Source organism: Zootoca vivipara, chromosome 5 (genome assembly GCF_963506605.1).
Source record: "Zootoca vivipara chromosome 5, rZooViv1.1, whole genome shotgun sequence".
In the NCBI taxonomy this organism is placed as follows: domain Eukaryota; kingdom Metazoa; phylum Chordata; class Lepidosauria; order Squamata; family Lacertidae; genus Zootoca; species Zootoca vivipara.
The window spans coordinates 27,791,812-27,812,198 of NC_083280.1; the positions used below are offsets into that span (position 1 = coordinate 27,791,812).

Below are 20,387 nucleotides of genomic sequence, written 5' to 3' on the forward strand. Positions count from 1 at the left end.
TTTAAGGTAACTAAGAAAAGGGTTGCCAGCAAGACTAATGTTGAGCCAAAGGAGTTCCCAGGTTCTCTTCAAAATGTGCAGTTAAAGAATGAACAGTCAAGCATCGACACTACAAAAATGAACCCACAGGATGCTTCTTCAGAACATTTAAGATCTCATCAAGCTGCTCCATCTTTCCAAGAGAAAATGGCTCCTCCAGGCTCAGTTGCATCTCGTAAGAAATCAGCACCAAATGTGTCTACTAAGCGAAAGCCCAGAAAATTGGCTGTCAATTTTGGTGCACCCAAATCTTCAGAATAAGTATGGGTCATGGATTACTTTACATTTCCTTAGTGTTATAAAACCAATAAATATAATTTAAAAAATGTAAGCATAATACCAATTTGAAAGCTGTTTTGGACTGTAAATATTTTCTGTTAGTCACAATGAAAACAATTATGTTCACTGAAGAGCTTGATTTAACCTGATGTAAAACACAAGAAACTCTTGAGTTAAAGTAACAGCCCTGTCCATCATGCCTCAGTCTGAAAAGTGGGGTTTGTGTACTGTCCCAAGAGAGGAGCAATAATACTGACTTGGCCGTCTTAATTGAGAATAGCTTTGTTTAAACCAAGATATAAAAGTCCTCAACGAATGCAAAGTATAATTCTTGATGTCTTGTTTTTAATGATATAATAACTTCTAAAAGCAATTTATTTATATGTAACTGGTATACTTTATTTTTAGATTTTTCAGGTTTTTTGATCTGATACAGTGTGCATAGATTTTAACTATTGTGGCATTGCCAGTTGACTTTATGTAAGGTTCATTTCCAGGAGTTATGCCAAAGCAGCTTAATAACTTGGACTATTGTAATAAACTGTCTTTAACTAAATGCCACCACGAATGAGCCACTGACAGAGGAAGCCAGAGCAAATAAATGCTTCAGGGGTTTGCAGCAGGAGTAGACAAAATGTTGTTGTTTCAAAATGTTGCTGGACTCCAGCTTCTATTAGCCCCAGCCAGCATGGCCAATGGTGAGAGATGATGGGAACTGCAGTCTAACAACATCTGAAGAACACCATGTTGGTTTCCCCCTTTTTACAGAATAGGAGGTACCTCATCACTGTAACAAGTTGTAGTTTTGGGAATGACTCCTGTACGCTTCTCTACTAACGTGCAGCCTCCACAACAGAGCATTTCATTGTTCTGAAATAGTATTTACTCCTTGGATCTGGTATAACCAAAGCATGATTCCTTAAATAGTACAGTTCAGAAATAATGGTGAATCTTCCCAAATATTCCAAATTAGTATATGTGTAAGCTAGAAGACAACCCAGTCTAATTCGTATTCAGACTCAAACATTGTCTTCATTCTGCTGTGCTGTTTTAGTTCTACTGTGCTGTCTTCCTATGCTCTACTTCTTCTTCAGCACAAATTCATGTTTCATAATCTGAGATATGTAAAATACTAGCCTGAAGGATACTGTTTATCACTTACTTTTTAAATGCCATAATTTCTTAAAAGAGAAACTAGCTAAGCTGTTTTGGGTCACACATTACTCCCCCACCCCCTGTCTCAAATAACATAATTAACCTAGGCATCCCCAAACTTCGGCCCTCCAGATGTTTTGGACTACAATTCCCATCATCCCTGACCACTGGTCCTGTTAGCTAGGGATCATGGGAGTTGTAGGCCAAAGCATCTGGAGGGCCGCAGTTTGGGGATGCCTGGATTAACCTCTTTATAGGAAAATAATGTTGCAACAGTACCCTGGATGCAATCTTAGCTCCACTTCTATGTATCATGGAGCTATTTAAATTTAAAATTTCACTGTATCCAAGGCACAAAAAACCTAACCTAGTAACACTCTTCAAACTATATAGTATGGAATTATTATTATTTTTGTCATGCAGATTAATTTTCATGTTCTAGTAGTACTGTGCAGCAGTGGGGAACGTTTTGGCTCCACAGGCCAAATCCTAGTGCAGGAGGCAAAATTTAACAGGAGATTGGATGTTCAGTGCACCACACAGATCTTGCAAAGAGCCTTCTATAATGCTTTAAAGTGCCTGTGGCTTCAACTTCACGCCCATCAGCTGCTTTCTATAGGTATTGGGGAACTTCCTCATGCAGCTGATAAGCAGGCTTCAGCTCTACCATCTATCAGCTAATGGCACCAGCTGGACGAGTGAGTTCTGCAGAACTCTGCTGCAACAGATGATCCACCAGGCTTTGACTTTACTACTGTTGGTAGAAGTGAAGCCTGATTTTCCTTGCTTGCTTTAAGGCTTCCGATTGTACATTGGAGCCAGAGGTTCCCCTCCGCAGGGGTTGCATTTCTTTGTTTTAGGGTGTCCTTGCTTTGCTGCATGTGAAGTGGTCCTGTTAAAGTGAAAGGTGCTTTCCTCACTTCTTTCCATTTAAGAGTGAAAATACATGCTTAATGGGGACTTAAAGCACTTAAACCTGGGACAGTCTGGCCATATTTCCCTTGACAAGGTCTGTCATACTGTTCTCACTTGTAGAGTTTAAATGATTTTCTCAGATCGTATTGCCTGATAACTTGACTTCAGTCTCTAGAGAATGAATAAGGTGGACTCCCATGGGAGAGAATTGATTTCTTTTACTATTGTGTCTCTTAAACAACATAAATTTTTAATTTGTTTACATCTTTGGGATTTATATGGTTACCAGACCCTTAATCCAGGCACTGGAATTGCTTCTAACATGCTAAATTCTGTAAGACTTTTTATGGACCCTGCTGCCAGCATAATAGAAATAGACACCCTGAAGATTTATGTGTGTCTCAGAACCAGCAAAATTCTCTTGTTTGTTGTTACCTATTGAACAGGGATTCTTTGTTTTCCATTCTAATAAAAATGCCCATCAAATTTTCATCAGCCTGGTTCCCATCTATACTTATCATTGTACCTGTTTCACTGTTTTCTATTCTCTCTGTTAATCTGCAGTATTAGTATCAGTTTCTTTATATCCACTGCCCAGTTTTTAGATACATTAATATCTAAAACATAAATAATTGGCTTATAGAATTTTTGCTTGTTTGTTTTTAAATAAAGTTATATGGCTTATTTCTCTCAAATGTATTTTGTAAATGCTGGAAATTTTCATTAAGATCTTGTACAGAGCAGTATTTTATTAAAATCTGAAAGGGAAGACTTTTTGTGCACATTTTTATAGTTTCTTTTTAAAAAAGAACTTTTGTCTATCTGCCAAAGTGAAATGTTTAAAACTGGCATGATTAATATGGAGTGTATTTTTGTGTATAGTGTTGTGCATTTCAGAATTCTAGCATGTAGCTGTGCAAAAGTATTTTTAAATATAAATGTACAATATACCAGGAAGGAATAAATCATATGGATTAAATACTCTGGAGAACTTTAATACAATAATTTTATAAAAGACTTGGCCTTGTCTGCTTGGAATAAAAATGTGAACTAAAATTTTGAGTTTCGGTATGTTTATTTCTCATTGGAAGAAAGATGTCAGGCATGTCTTAAACTGCATGTTCTATTTGGTTGTGGGGATTTGTGGTAATTTGTTCTTAATGTCCATTTGTTTTCATAGTCATGATGCAATCTTGGATTAAGGTTAAGATTGGCCATTTGTTTTCTAGAGTGGCAGGAGAGGTACAATTCAGTTCATTCACACTAAAATTGCTTCCTTGTAGGAGAAATGTAAGAGAGAGTGGGGATAATATGCCTTGAATTGCCACTCGAAATGTGACCAATGTTAGGGCAAACAAATGGACATGGTCTGAGTATGCAGGGCTTGTATGCGCAAGAGCAGTTTATGGACGCAGCCCCAGGAGGGAGAGAGAAGGGCTGGATTCAGGCTATGCTATTTGCAATTTGACTAATCCAGTATTTAATGCCCCAAATCAGATATATCAGGTGGAAGCTGGAATGCATGCGATCACCTTTCTGTCCAAATGCTTAGTAAATGTTTAAAATACTATAAGTGCTCTGTAAAAACACCTCTGAAATCATTTAATTTACTACATATTGTCAACATATTTGTAGCCTGAACAAAGAGTAACGTCTCCTGACCAACACCAAAAAGTGCAAAGATAGGACTATCAAAAACTGCAGATTTTAACACTGTGTGTGCGTACGCGCGCAGTGTATATTGCAAGGCAGAAGATAAAAGTAACAACACCCCATTGCAGATAATAAAACTTTGAATTGCTATTTTGACCATAATGTTTCCTCAGTGGTTCATACTGAAATATACATTTATTGCTTCGGAGTGAATCCAGAGTACACAATATCTCAGGTTTGAGTTTGCCTAAGAGTGTGCTCTTGGGGGAAAACTGTATGTGTTTGGAAGGCAGTATGTAACAAAGTTTCATTTATCTGCAAAGGCAGTTGAGTTACTTCTGTAGTTCATGATACACTAATGTCACTGTGTTCAGATGCTGTTTTAGTTAATTGTTTTGCAACTGAAAGAATCAGAATTGTAGAGTTGGTGGGGACCCCAAGGGTCATCCAGTCCAACCCCCTGTAATACAGTAATGTTCTCAACTGTCTAGCACAGGGGTTGCCAACTTCCAAGAGACTGCGATCTACTCACAGAGTTAAAAACTGGCAGTGATCTACCCCCTTTTGGGGGGTTCAGGTTGAGGTTGAGCTTTTTTTTAGGAAGGAAAGCCCTGTTTGGGGGGCTTCAGGGCTTTTTTTAGGGGAGCCAAAGTTGCTGAGCTTCTTTGGGGGGAGCCAGTGATCTACCACAGACGTCCAGTGATCTACCAGTAGATCACGATCTACCTGTTGGACATGCCTGTCGTATGATATCCCATTTTGCTCCAAGAGATTCAAGGTAGCAAACATTGTCCCCACCCCCTATTTTTTTCCTTCACAACAAACCTGTTAGGTAGATTAGCCTGTGGGAAGGTCCAAGGAATCGCAACCAGCTTCATGGGTGAGAGGTGATATGAACCATGGTCTCCACTGTCCTACTAAATCCTACTAGCTCTCAGTGTACATAGTAAGAAGGTTAAAATAATATTCCAGGTCTTCAAAATGCTTCTAAAGGTTTCAGTCATTTATTTATTTATTTTGGAACCAATTCAATCCCTGGCAGATAAAAGTGGTAGAGATTAAAATTTTCCCATCAGACCACTCTAAAACAAATACCTGCAGCCATGCTACTTAACACAAGGGTTCAAACATCCGTTACAGGATTGGATGGACCAAAAGGTAATTACTGCTTCTTAGAGTGAACTTGAGTAGAGACAAGACTGGAGCTAATGGGAAACAAGGGAAAAGTTACTATTTGTGTTGCCAAATCAAACATTTGCACACTCCAGCATTTTCCAGGCAGGGTGTGTTCCAGCTTGAAGTTGCCTCGAGTGCCGTTAGGCAGCCTCTACTGTAAGAGCTGATGGGGAAGGAAGCTTAGTACGTAGCTCAAGCAAAGACGTTTGGAGCACCTTCAGGCAGCAGTGACCAAGCAAACAGAAAAGGCTATTGGGGAACATTAGCTGCCAGTTTTCAGCCCCCAGGTGCCTTGGTTCTGCAATCTTTAGACATGGGGAGGTGACCAGGATCTCCAAGCAATTACTAGGACCATCCTTGCTAACTTCTACATCGTAAAGATTGGGTGGGGAGAGGTTTGTTGTTCATCATGCTTGCCAGATATTGGCTCCACAATTGCTGTAAAGGTAAAGGGACCCCTGACCATTAGGTCCAGTTGCGAACAACTCTGGGGTTGTGGTGCTCATCTCGCTTTACTGGCTGAGACGTACAGCTTCCGGGTCATGTGGCCAGCATGACTAAGCCACTTCTGGTGAACCAGAGCAGCACATGGAAACGCCATTTACCTTCCCAGCAGAGTGGTACCTATTTATCTACTTGCACTTTGATGTGCTTTCGAACTGCTAGGTTGGCAGGAGCAGGGACCGAGCAGCGGGAGCTCACCCCACTGTGGGGATTCGAACCACCGACCTTCTGATTGGCAAGCCCTAGGCTCTGTGGTTTAGACCACAGCGCCACCCGCGTACAGTTGCTGTAGTGAACAGAATTACTGTAGAAGGGCAACCCTGACATTTGCAAAAGTTAAAAAGAAGGGGACCCCCCCCCACCAAAGGGCCAATGTGGACTGAGTATGCTCAAAAAGTATGGGATATTGAGTATTTGTTGGGGGGGGGGGGAAGAGAACCTGAACTTGGGGAAGCAGAATCACCGGGGGAAGGCTAGCTTAATGTGAAGGTGCACTAGGCTTGCTTGAACCTTGAAGGGAAACCCTTTTGCTAGGAGATAAGGATGCATTTATTTATAAGCCTTTCTTGCTTAGGCTAATCACCCAACAGGGCCGTAATGTATTGCAAGCAAGAGAGTGCAGTAGGAAAGAGCCACCAGGGCTCAAGAAGTCACACGAATTAGACATTCCACATTGGGTGACACCCCTGAGCTTGCTTGCTGTTTGTATAGCATCATTTTCATTGTTAACGAGGCTAAACTCTGCTGCTTGTGATGGAATGCTTTTGTTCTTTAACAAAATTCTCTGTGTAGGAAATGGTGAATATGATGGTTGTTTGACTGACTTTGCTATTATATTGGATGGTTCAAGTACATGGGGACTCTGCCTAGGGAAAAGGCTATTTACACTACTTAGAAGCATAAGCTTTGCTTCTGTTCATAGCTGCACAGATGAATTGGCTCCAGTTTGCTATAAATATACATGCAGACTAGATACTGATACCACCATGAATAGATTACCATGGGAATGCAATCCTAGCTAGTCTGGAACAGGGGGGGGGCATTCTAGGGCTGCATTCCTATAGATTAAACTTGCTACTAAAGTTACTTTCTAACTTTTGAAATTGCTTGCATTGGTCAGTGGAAGCTAAGAGAAAGTCCTAAGAGGCAGTTGTTGTCCTGAATTCAGTTGCTTTCCATCAGATGCATTTGTTCCAATGAATGAAAAATTAGTGTCCTGCAAAATAAAGTACCCATGTCAAATAGCAAGAGTTATTTGGGACTATCATTTGGGACTGTATAACATTATACAGGAGGCAGCAACGAAAACCATCCCAAGGAAAAGGAAATGCAAGAAAGCAAAATGGCTGTCCAACGAGTCCTTACAAATAGTGGAGGAGAGGAGGCAAGCAAAATGCAAGGGAGATAGGGAAAGATACAGGAAACTGAATGCAGATTTCCAAAAAACAGCAAGGAGAGACAAGAGGGTCTTCTTAAATTAGCAATGCAAAGAAATAGAGGAAAACAATAGAATGGGGAAAACCAGAGATCTGTTCAAGAAAATTGGAGACATGAAAGGGACATTTTGTACAAAGATTACCATAATCAAGGACAAAAGTGGTAAGGACCTAACAGAAGCAGAAGACATCAAGAAGAGGTGGCAGGAATACACAGAGGAATTATACCAGAAAGATATGGAGGTCTCGTACACCCCAGGTAGTGTGGTTGCTGACCTTGAGCCAGACATCTTGGAGAGAGAAGTAAAATGGGCCTTAGAAAGCACTGCTAATAACAAGGCCAGTGGAAGTGATGATATTCCAGCTGAACTATTTAAAATTTTAAAAGATGATGCTGTTAAGGTGCTACACCCAATATGCCAGCAAGTTTGGAAAACTCAGCAATGGCCAGAGGATTGGAGAAGATCAGTCTACATCCCAATTCCAAAGAAGGGCAGTGCCAAAGAATGCTCCAACTACCGCACAATTGCGCTCATTTCACACGCTAGCAAGGTTATGCTTAAAATTCTACAAGGCAGGCTTAAGCAGTATGTGGACCGAGAACTCCCAGAAGTGCAAGCTGGATTTCGAAAGGGCAGAGGAACCAGAGACCAAATAGCAAACATGCGCTGGATTATGGAGAAAGCTAGAGAGTTCCAGAAAAACGTCTACTTCTGCTTCATTGACTATGCAAAAGCCTTTGACTGTGTCGACCACAGCAAACTTTGGCAAGTTCTTAAAGAAATGGGAGTGCCTGATCACCTCATCTGTCTCCTGAGAAATCTCTATGTGGGACAAGAAGCTACAGTTAGAACTGGATATGGAACAACTGATTGGTTCAAAATTGGGAAAGGAGTACGACAAGGTTGTATATTGTCTCCCTGCTTATTTAACTTATATGCAGAATTCATCATGCGAAAGGCTGGACTAGATGAATCCCAAGCCGGAATTAAGATTGCCGGGAGGAAAAATATCAACAACCTCAGATATGCAGATGACACAACCTTGATGGCAGAAAGCGAGGAGGAATTAAAGAACCTTTTAATGAGGGTGAAAGAGGACTTCCGGTTCGTCGCGGCGGTGAGAAGGACGCAGGGACTTTCGCGTGCCGAGGTCCCTGGCTTCTCGGAGGGGGGGGAAGTCCGCAGAGCGAGCGGACTCCCCGTAAAAACATCGGATCGAGAGTTCCGATGACTCAGGAGCCCAGCGGCCGCTCCGTTTGGCGGATCCCCCGCCGCCCGAGAGCTCAATAGAGCGATCGTGAGCCGGCGGGGTTGAACCGCGGGAGACATTTTGGGCCACATCTTGCCTCCGGGAAGCGAAGCTCCGAGTCCTGACCCGGCAAGCGGCGGATTCTTCCGATTTGAAACTAAAGATTCCTAAAGAAGTAAGTGGAACTTTGATTTGGACCTTAAATTTGCTGATTGGAAAATAGGAGAGACTTGAAAGAAACGGAAGCCGGTCTCTTCCTAATGGGAAACTGGGAGGCGTTTGGAAAAAAAAATCCTAAGCCGAATAACAAAAGAATTTGAAACTGTGGACCCGAGAGGGAAAAAAGACTTTTTGGAACCATCTCAGCCCCTGAGTCCGGCACCCCTTGAGGTACAGCGGTATTAAAGGGAAGAGCGTTTTGACAGCTGTCAAAAGCTGTCAAACTGTCAAAAGACCGGGTGGATTGATTGCACTGCTGTGAATAGGAAAAATTGTTTGAAATTGTCAAAGAATTATTTAAATTGGAAGTAAGAATGGATTTGGGACTGAGTTAAGAACTAAGAAAAAGAACAGCTAAAATGGAGTCGATCGTCTGAGAAAGGAATTTTCCAGTACCCATTGTTCCCTACACCCTGTTTATCTGCGGTTACGAGAGGTATGAAAACAAAACTTTCTCGAGCCTTCCAGGAGACTGTGCTGAACTACTTGCTGTCATGGGAAGATTTTTACAAGGAACGGCAACATCCCAACTCACCACCAGTTGAGATTGAAGTCCAAGTCCAGGACTTAGAGGTTAATTCAAATTTGGAGATTATTGACTCTGAGACTGTGGGTGATAAGAAACAATTTGAAGAGGACTTGGACTATGACAAATTTGTTTGGGATGAAGCAAAAGATGACCTCCAAAAGGGAGAAAAACAAGTAGAACAAGAAGATGAGAGACAAAGGGACTTAAAGTCTAATGGAATTGAAGATCCTGGAAGGGTTAAAATGTGGAGTGGGGTTTTTGTGGGATGGGAAGGACAGGGGCAGAGGGGGGCAAAGGTCTGGAGATGGATTTGGGAAAGAATGGGTGTGGGGTAAAAACTTTAGTTAAAAGGTATTGTTTTGGTCTCTGAAAGACGGTTTTCGAAATCTTGGCTTGACAATGGAAACGCTGAACCAATTGGGGGAAAAAGACTTGGGGAGAGGAAATGGAATGCAAAAAAGAAAGGGAAAAAAAGTTATGTTTCCTTAAGGGAGTATAAGAATGGCTGGGAAAGAACTTTTAAGTGATTGTAAATTATTGCAGGTTAAGTGAGGTGTTTAGGCAGAAAGCTGCCCACCCTCCTCTTCTTATTCTGAGGCACTCAGTGGCAGGGGGTGCCCAGATGGGTGAGGAGGAAATGGAACCTTGGAAGTGCTGTTCCCCTGCAGGTACCTCTTGTGGCAGGAGGGGACCTGTGGGGGAACAGCATGAAAAAGGAGGAGGATTGAGTGAATATTATAAGATTAAGATTTGAAACTGAGTTGGAAAATTCGCCACAAGTAATCAGATTTTGTTGGAAAACCATGAGGAAGACCACCGAGGGAGTCGCAATTAAGATGTTAAAATAATAAGAACTGGGAAGTTTGAATTCTTCCCAATTTTTTTCTTCTGTTTTTTCTTTTGTTTTTTTTTTCTTTCTTTCTCTTTTAGGTTTGTTAATATGATTATGAAAGAGTTGGGGGATGCAGATCCCCATAACTCTTCCCTACCTGTTCTCTCAGTGGCAGGGGGGGGATATGGGGGGAGGAGGGAGGGGGGAAGCAGAACTCAATTCATAATTGGACCCCTTTGATTCTTAAAGCACACGGGCCCTACTGGTGGCAGAAGTGGACCGGTGTGTGGAGGGAAAACGAAGGGACAGTGTTATACTGTATGTTTTGTTTTGTAAAATCAATAAAAATTTCTTTAAAAAAAAAAATTTAATGAGGGTGAAAGAGGAGAGCGCAAAATATGGTCTGAAGCTCAACATCAAAAAAACTAAGATCATGGCCACTGGTCGCATCACCTCCTGGCAAATAGAAGGGGAAGAAATGGAGGCAGTGAGAGATTTTACTTTCTTGGGCTCCTTGATCACTGCAGATGGTGACAGCAGTCACGAAATTAAAAGACGCCTGCTTCTTGGGAGAAAAGCAATGACAAACCTAGACAGCATCTTAAAAAGCAGAGACATCACCTTGCCGACAATGGTCCGTATAGTTAAAGCTATGGTTTTCCCAGTAGTGATGTATGGAAGTGAGAGCTGGACCATAAAGAAGGCTGATCGCCAAAGAATTGATGCTTTTGAATTATGGTGCTGGAGGAGACTCTTGAGAGTCCCATGGACTGCAAGAAGATCAAACCTATCAATTCTGAAGGAAATCAGCCCTGAGTGCTCCCTGGAAGGACAGATCGTGAAGCTGAGGCTCCAATACTTTGGCCACCTCATGAGAAGAGAAGAATCCTTGGAAAAGACCCTGATGTTGGGAAAGATTGAGGGCACTAGGAGAAGGGGACGACAGAGGACAAGATGGTTGGACAGTGTTCTCGAAGCTACGAACATGAGTTTGACTAAACTGCGGGAGGCAGTGCAAGACAGGAGTGCCTGGCGTGCTCTGGTCCATGGGGTCACGAAGAGTCGGACACGACTAAACGACTAAACAACAACAACATTTGGGACTATACTTTTGAATGACTTTACTGTCTGTGCTGTAACTTAAGCACTGGCACCAGTAAAGCTGGCATGGATATGAGAAGGCTTGTAGTAAGAAGAATAGCGATTTCATGGTGGTTTGTCTGGAACAAAACACAAGTAGAAGTGTTGTGTTCTTTCTGACTGTATTTCACTCATTTGGCTTTGGCATAATAAGAGAGTTTTGAATTTATCTGAGGGAGGGGGGGAGAGAGAAGCAAGTGTGTTGAATTTAACTCAAAGTGGAAACATTATAATATGGGTAAACACTGATGCTAACCATGGTACATTCGAAAGCAAACCTCAAGCGACATATTTCTGCTGTGGGAACTAGAAATAGAAATGAAGCTGTTATTTCCTTAGAAATGTCTGCAGTGTCCTTTTCTTTACTAGCTTTGTGAAATCCTTGCCAGCAAGTAGCCCTGAATCTAGGTTACAAACTTGATACAGGGAAGACTGAACCAGAACTTCAGTAAGAATTTGATAATCTTGTATAAGTAGTAATCTTGAGTCCGTAGAAAGCAATCCTAGTATACTTCTATCTGCCTCTTTAAAAAGAAGCATGTGGAAAGAATTCCATTCCACAAATCCAGGCCTGGCTCTAGGTGCACTGGCTGCCAATTAGTTTCTGGACTCAACTCAAATAGCTGGTGTTGACCTATAAAGCCTTACACAGCTCAGCACCTCAGTGTCCTAAGGATCCCCTTGCCTCACATGAACCGACCCAGATCCTGCACTTGTCATCTGAGGCCCATCTCTATGTCCCCCATCCTAGAGAGGTTCAGAGGGTGGCAAAGGAACTGGTGTTTTCTTTGTTGGCTCCCAGATGTGGAATGCTCTCCCCAGAGAGGCTCACCTGGTGCCATTACAACATGTCTTTACGTGCCAGGCAAAAACGTTCTCTTTACCCAGGCTATTCAATGGCCGGTGGGGGGGGGGACTGTTGTTATGACTATTTTATTATTAGACTGTCTGTCAGTACAGTATGTTTTTATTATGTTTCTATCATTGATGTTTTGTACCGTAATGTGTTTATCAGAAGATCCCAGGGTGGTGTACAATATTAAAAATAGTGGTATATAAATTGACTGAATTAATGAATTAATACATAAATAAAACCCCTCACTTAAGGGCAATACTGTACACCACTTTGACAATACAGTGGTACCTTGGGTCACGAACACTTTGGGTTACAGACTCTGCTAACCTGGAAGTAGTACCTCGGGTTAAGAACTTTGCCCCAGGATGAGAACAGAAATCGCACACCGGCGGCAGCGGGAGACCCCATTAGCTAAAGTGGTACCTCAGGTTAAGAACTGTTTCAGGTTAAGAACGGACCTCCGAAACAAATTAAATTTGTAACCAGAGGTACCACCGTATCATAGTTGCTGCCTTGCTTCTCTCCAGAATTGGCTAGGCTGAGTTGCACAACACACAAGGCCCTGTGACATTTATCTATTGCTTTCCACACTGCAAAATAATCTGAAGGCGTACTGTATTACACACACAACCCCTTCTCAGGTCACTGAAGCAACTGGGCAACTACAGACATCAGCAAGCACCTGCCATTTATTTATAACTTAAGCAGTATTTCGATCTACTCCTATCTCCCAGCATTTAAAGCGTAAGTGGACAAAATCTATAAAATCAACTTACGTACCGGTATGTAGTTTTTTTCTGTTCCTATTATGTGAAGGCTGTTTCCAAAGTGGAGACCTGCAGTCTGGTCTCTGCTTGTTCTTGCAAGGTGCCATCAAGGAAGAGCAAATATAGTCGAAATCAGAGATTATGACCTGTTGATATGAAAGTGTTCATACCTCATTTAGGAAAGGAAGTTATTTGTAAGTCTGACTTTGCTAGTAGACTTCAATCTGTTGTAAATTAAATACCTAAGCTATGTTTATTACAGCTGGGGGTGGATTGCATGGTCTTTTCCACTTCTTTGTGACAGCCATCTGGGCCAACAGTGTTTGCAACAAATATAATGTCTTAACTTCAAATGCAGGACTGGGAAACCATTGGCCACAGCCAGCCTAGCCCAGTGGCCAGGAAGAATGGGAGTTGTAATATAGCTTCGCCCAGCTTCCTGATCTTTGTTCTGAGCACTTGTCCTGATGTTGCTTCATAGCATGGAGGTCCTGCAGTGTGGCTACTTTACACCCATGACATGGAATGTTGAAACCCCTGGGCCATGTGGGAGGTGGCCCTGCTCCTTCCAAAGCTGCTAATGCCCACCCTAAAACTGCATCCCATCTGACCCAGAGATGGTCACCCCACCCTTAGTATAGGAGCCCTCCTACCATCGCAGTACAGAAAGGACCGGTAATGCAAGACATAAGCCGCTTTTGAATACTTATCAATTGTCTAAAACATCCACAAATGTAGTCCACATTTGCTTGAGACTGAGTGCCAACAGGATTGTTGGGGAGGCCTGCTTTCAACCCCCACCCCCACCCCAGCCACTGCTGGGAGAGAAATAGGCTAGAACAACAAATGGCTCTGTTCAGTTATTTATTGAAGTAAACAAATAATAATAATAATAATAATAATAATTTATACCCCGCCCATCTGGCTGGGTTTCCCCAGCCACTCTGGGCAGCTTCCAACAGAAAAATGAAATAAAATAATCTATTAAACATTAAAAGCCTCCCTAAACAGGGAGGCTTCCATACTAGAGCTCGCCAGGTTTATGGTCAACTATTATTAAAGTATCTCCTAGGCCAGTGAACTATGAAAACTCTAGAAATAACCCAGATGCAAACTGCCATGTGAAACAACCAAAGCAACTTAGAGATGAGAAGTCAAAATTGAAAAGCCTTTTAAAATAACATTTCTTTTTTTTCTTTTTTGGTACTTTAACCTGGAACAGGTGTCCTATATAGTACTGTATGGGGTTTACAGAGGACATCTTTTCCCTTCCATCTAGCCTAAGTCTTTCCTCATTATCCTTTAGACTGCACATTCTACAATTTTCGGATATCAGTTTTGTTTGCAAAGGGCCCGGCTGGCCTCCAGCTTTACACTGGAAACTGCACTGCAAGTTTAGAGAAAAGGTGAGTAGGGGGTGGCATGGTTAAAATTTTGTATGGCATGGAGGAAGGGGGCTAGAGAGAGTTTTTCCCCCCCTCTCATAACACAGTAACTCCTGGACATCTAATGAAGATTGGAAGATTCAGGACAGAATAAAAACAAGAACTGCTTCACGCAGCCCACGGAACCCACTTGCATAAGGAAGTTGATGGCCATCAACTTGGAGGGCTCTGAGAGAGGATTAGGCAAATTCAGGGAGGAAAAGGCTGCAAATGACTACATACGGTACTAACTAGCCAATGCTTCTGAATACCAATCCCTGGGAACCGCAAGAGGGGATAATGCGCTCCTCTCATGTCCTGCTCACGGTTTCCCAGAGGCAACTGAGTGGCCACTGCGAGACCAAGACGCTGGACATGGGAGCCAACTCCTAGGGGCTGAGGTGTCTGCCAAGTTGTTAGCCATTGCCCTTCATATAGTGTGCCACATTTTGTGATTATGTGGGGTGGGGCTTACCTGCCCCCCCCAATATATTATCCAAGTTGGCACCTGACCCTCCGAGATTTAACTGCTTGCCCTGGAAACCACGAGAAAGTAGGGCAGGTGTGGGCGGGAAACTGCAACCCTTGGCCCTTCAACCCCTTGGTGTGTGGGGGCCTGGCGACCGAATTAGGCGTTTCGAAACAGGCCGGGCCTCCTCGCCAAAAGCGGCGCTCCCCTTTGCTTTCGCCACGCCGCCTCCTTCTGCTCCCTCCTACACCTTCCCGGCTCCCTCTCCTTCGCAATCGCTGCTGCTGACATTCAAAGCCGCCCGCCGCTGCCGCCTCCACCTTGGCCGCTTTCTCCTCCCTGGAGTCCCGCCCTGCATGGAGAGGCGTTGCTCTCTCGCCCGCCGTCGGCGCGGCTGCTGCGTCCCTTCTTTTTCTCATTCCTCCTCCTCCTCTCCTCCTCCTCCCGGGGAGCTTTTAAAAGCGCCTGGGTGAGAAGCTGCGCGCCTTTAAGGAGCTCGGACGCCCGGTTCTTGAGGGGCGACGGCAGCGAGACTCGGAAGAGCAGGACGCCAACACAGACGCCATGGCCTCGCCTGCAACCGCGGAGAAGTATATCTTGGGTGTGGACGTGGGCAGCACGGTGATACGGTGCCATGTTTACGACAAGGCGGCGGTGCTCAAGGGAGCCAAGGCTATGCAGGTGGGAGCTCTGGTGGAGAGGGGGGGGGGGTGCGGCATACAAGCCGCGTCAGGCGGTATAGCTCGATTTTAACGCGTGTCTACCTAGAAATAAGTCCTACTCTGCTCCTGGGGACAAACACAGACGTAAGAGTGCAGCCTCTTTAACCACTTACCGGTGCTAGGGTTTTTTGCGCCCTAGGCGAGATCACCTTCTGCCCGCCCCCAAAATCATATTTCAAACAGATGTATTTCACATCCAACCTGTTCCTTGTAACCATGATCTCTGATACATGTTCCAAAGCAGTGGCAGTCCTGCTACCGCAGAATAATAGTGCAGGGTGGGGAGAAAGGAAGGAAAGAGAGAGGGGGGAGGGAGAGGGAAGGAAGAGACAGAGATTGGAGGGGGTGAGAGGGAAATAGGGGGGGAGGGAACTTTTTATTTTTGAAATATAAAGTGATTTATAAATCTCAGTTGCTTTTTGAAGAGATGATTTGGTTCATCAATAGCTGATTAAAACACATTAACTTGATCAAATTCTTTTGCTGTAATGGGTGGCACTGTGGTTAAACCACTGAGCCTAGGGCTTGCTAATCAGTGATGGGGTGAGCTCCCGTTGCTTGGTCGCAGCTCCTGCCAACCTAGCAGTTCGAAAGCATGTCAAAATGCAAGTAGATAAATAGGAACCGCTACAGCGGGTAGGTAAACGGCGTTTCCATGTGCTGCTCTGGTTTGCCAGAAGCGGCTTTGTCATGCTGGCCACAGGACCTGGAAGCTGTACACCGGCTCCATCGGCCAATAATGCGAGATGAGCGCGCAACCCCAGAGTCGGTCACGACTGGACCTAATGGTCAGGGGTCCCTTTACCTTATGCCTCTCCCACAGCTTTACAAAGCAAGCAATACTTGAAACTGTGATTTGGCTGAAAAACACCTATCAGTTTGGATTCACAAATGTCTTTCATTAATTTACTGGAGAAATAATTAAACAAGAAATTAGGATTAAATCTGAATTCCAGACATTTTACAGTCAATATTTTTAAGCAGGACCAAGTCAGATAATTGACCACTTCCACTAAGCATTTCATATAAACATACCTGCAACTACTTAATATTTGTTTTAAAGCAACATGCATGATACTACATGATAATACATACTGAGAAGCGGTCACGAAATACGAAAACCATGTCAACAATGTAACCTGGTTCACTGAACCCTATGGAAAGAAGATCATACAACTAGGAGAAGTTCCCTTTAAACTGTTATGCAAAAGCTTTGTGCAGCCTTCCAAAGTTGCCATATGCAGAGTTGTACTGCAATCTTACCCCTTCCACTTAATCATTTCCTTCTCTTAAAACATGACTTGTTGTTGTTGTTTAGTCGTTTAGTCGTGTCCGACTCTTCGTGACCCCATGACTAGTAGTGTGACTAGCAGTGTGACATGACTAGTAGTGTGAAAAGCAGAACTTGCTATACACAGAGAACTCTTGGGGTTTTGTATTTTGGAGCCCTGGCAAGCTGCATTAAGGATCATTCTCATCTTAAAAGTGTTTAAAATGCTTCATCACAGGCTTGTTTCTGGAGCTCCCTCTCACCTCGAAACACTTAAAAAGATGACAACTACCGGTATTTAGTTTTGAATATACACGCTTGTTTTAGAATCTTATGGTGTCAACTGTACACTGCATATTAAATAACATTTCCATGAACAGCTAGGCTTTCAGGACTTACTTGCAACTATTACATCATGTATGATTTTGAGATATGGGTTTTCCATAAAACTTGCATCTAGATGTTTTAAGATTACATGTACTCTTCAATAGCTCCCTTGTCAGAGAAGAACACAGCTTCACTCTTGACAATATGTATTTAATTGCAACAAAAGGGGGAAAGCAATTCCCTACATTCCCCCACCAACCTATAATGTCCCTAAATTAATATTGGGGTCAACCCTCTATGCATGTTCATGCATATATCAGCCCTGCAGGATACAGTGGTCTGACTCCAAACCAAATGCATACGGCTGCCCAGTTCCCATAACCATGCCCAGAGTTAATAGTGGACAGATGGGGGGGGGACGGGACGGGACGAGGACAGCAGCAGCAGTTTTCCCCCATCAAGGCTAGAACTAGCAAGGCAAGTTACAGCGAACAGAAAGGGGGAGAAAAACTAAACTGAGTAATTGTTGACAGGCGTATTGTATGAGTAGTTGGCAATATATAAACAACCCATTTTCAGTAAGGGCGGTGCCTGAGCCTGCAACCTCTCACTCCCCCCCCCCCCGCGCACCGCTCCTCCCAGCTGCAAAAGGCAGTCCAGGGTCCCCTTTCTCCAGCCCATGCCTGAGCAGCCACAGCTGCCAAATTGGACGTCCACCTCCTCCTCCTTCTGCTGCTGCTGTTGTCCATGCCCAGGATTTAAATACAATTGAAAGGAGGAGATGCTCCGGCTACAAAACACATACGGGGGGGGGGGAGTGAAAGAGAGAGAGGACGTGGCTGTAACTAAAACTACGTGGCATAAAATAGGGCGGAGGGGGGAAGGGCAGAGATTTGAGGGGTGAGGAACTGGCTAGTGTGGCTGGTATGGAAACACCCACCTGAAATGAGGACGGGGAGAGAAAAGGGAAATTGTCAAGGGCGAGGTGTGGTGTGGTGTCCGTTGTGTGTAACACAACCCCCAGAAAAGCGAACTCAGGACCTGACAGGAGAGTTTGGGAAGGGGGAGAAAAGAAGTGACGGCGGTGAGAAACCTCCTCTCTTCACCCCTCAGAGTCTGCCTCTCTCTCTCTCTCTCTCCTGCCTCACTGCATGCGGGGCAACCACTGCATGTGGGGACGGAGCGCCCCGAGGAGAAAAATAAAACACACACACCCAGGGGAAGGGGGAGGGAGGGAGAAGTGACAGACGTTGGCAGCCGACCCAATACCCGTCGCGTGCTCCCCCTCAGCCGAAACCGCACGTCCTCCTTAACCGGCAAGCTGAGTGAGGTTGTTGGGCGCAGGGAGACATGAAGGCAGGTCTCAGAGGCGTCGCGGCCAGAGGAAGCGTGCGAGGAAGGGGAAGGAGCTGGGCGCGCGCACACTCAGGTTTCACCGCCTGCCCGTCTGCGCCCCATGCAAGGCATTGCAGGGAAGCGCCTCTGCAGCCAGCAGCAAGCTGCAGCAGGAGGGAGAGCGGCAGCCGGCAGGCTGGCAGTGCCCCTCGGATGACGGCGCTCTAGGCAGTTGCCTAGCTCGCCTCAGTGGACGCACCGGCCCTGAGTAAGGGTATGATATGCTTAGGATTGTACCCAGGATCACAGAATCCTAGAGCTGGAAGGGACCACGGGGGTCATCTAGTCTAAACCCCCCCTCCAATGCAGGAATCTTTTTGCATGAACCCATGACAGTAAGAGTCTCCTGCTCTATCAGCTGAGCTATCCTTTGTGTGTTTCTCCTTCCTGTTTCTTCCTTTTCTCTCTTCTCCCCTCCATCCCAAAGACAAAAACAAAGCCTGGCTCCTGTTCTGTTAGTTCCCTGATGCTTCCACCAGTCACTCATTAGTCAAACTGGCTCATGTACCGCAACATTTTGCGGCAGTCTCTGATTGCTGTGTAGGATGAATGTGCCAAGCTTCCGCCCTGCATAGGCACATGGGAGCATCATGTACAGAGGTGTTAAATGGTGGTAACATAGCAACCTTCTTGATCCCTAGAAGCCCATACAACAGGAAGGGAAGAATGGGGGAGACCCTGTGAGTATTGGAGCCTACCGTAGGACATGTGCAAAAAAAAAAATTGTTTACTACAAAGAACCTAATGAAGCATAGCGCTGTGTTGCTGAGTCACCGTGTTGAAGAGCAGGAAGCTCTTGCTTGGAAAAAAAAAGTATTTGTTATTGAGTTTTAATGAACTTGTTTGCAAAATCTGCAGTATAAGGATTCTTGTTCTTTGCGGCTAGGTTTTTTTTGTTTGCTATGTCTGTAAAATAAAGCCACAAGCTGAATTTGAAAAGCAGAAGTAGGCTTTGGTTTGGAAAGTTTGGAATGTTTCAGAGGATTAAGTGACAAAGCTCAGAGATTCCTATTGCAGGTTAATTGGTTATGGAACGGGCTGTGCGCATTTTGTGTGGACGTGCACCTTGGTGCCTGGTGATGCAACTGTTTCCAAGTACCAATAAGCAATGTATACATTCCAAGGACCAATGTTGCAATGTATGGTTACCTTCTGTCAACATGGTCCTAGTCTACATTTTTCAGTGCAAGGAACTATAGCATAGTGCTAGGATAATGGCACTTAGAGTGATCTGATTGGGGCAAACTGCATGTGCCATTAAATGTGTGCTTCCAATTACCCCTTCTCTTTTACCAAAAGCAGCTGTGAGTACTGAAGCTGGGTTAATGGGGAGAGGGTTTCCCTGCTGAAATTTATCACTTTATGCTGATATTTAAGGGCAAACATCAGTTGTGGGAGGGGACTTTTGATGGGAAAGTGGCACAAGGAAGAAAGTTTCTCTGCAGCGTGATCCCAACTCAGATACAACTGTCTCAGAGCTGCTTTTTGTTAAATAGAGACAATTGTTAGCATGCCCTTTAAAGTACCATATACGTCACATAACTTGTAGTGTCGTTTGGGCTTCAGCCTTGTGTTATTTGCAAACTACGGTAGTTTAACTGCAACGCATGTTATCACAATTAAACTTAAGTGTTTAATGCCAGAAGGAAGAAACTAATTAACTGAATGCATTTGTTTGCCTCTCTGAAGGATTACTTATGTCTCCATTTATTCAAAATACCTTTAAATAGTGTTGTCCTGTACATGTTTACTCAGAAATAATTATCACTGGATTCATTGTTGCTTAGGATTGCAGCCTTGTGTGCCTATGACAAGAAGACGAGGTGCTGTGCTAGAAAATTAGGTAGCAATTCTATACATGCCTGCAACAACACACTTGAAGGAGTTCAGCCTAACACAGGTGCCCTCGACTGGAGGCTATCTGGGTGGGGACTCCAGGGGTTAATGGTTCTTTGTGGGATGGTGTGGTGCCGGCTGCATGAAGAAAGCTATTATGGTAAGACCCTTCTCAAGAAGCCCCACTTGGGCC

At 44.0% G+C, this 20,387-nt stretch overlaps 2 protein-coding genes across 2 annotated transcripts in view; both read left to right on the top strand.

The window, feature by feature from the left end:
• The window catches only part of XRN1 (5'-3' exoribonuclease 1), a 51,198-nt gene extending 45,294 nt beyond the window's left edge, over nt 1-5,904 (top strand). Inside the window, exon 43 of the mRNA XM_035133766.2 lies at nt 7-5,904. Within this exon, the coding sequence (XP_034989657.1) occupies nt 7-300 (294 nt within the window). The 3' untranslated portion in view covers nt 301-5,904. The remainder of the gene's footprint in view (nt 1-6) is intronic.
• A 9,069-nt stretch (nt 5,905-14,973) lies between these two features.
• Nucleotides 14,974-20,387, top strand: part of GK5 (glycerol kinase 5) — a 40,130-nt gene continuing 34,716 nt past the window's right edge. Inside the window, exon 1 of the mRNA XM_035133764.2 lies at nt 14,974-15,325. Within this exon, the coding sequence (XP_034989655.1) occupies nt 15,209-15,325 (117 nt within the window). The 5' untranslated portion in view covers nt 14,974-15,208. The remainder of the gene's footprint in view (nt 15,326-20,387) is intronic.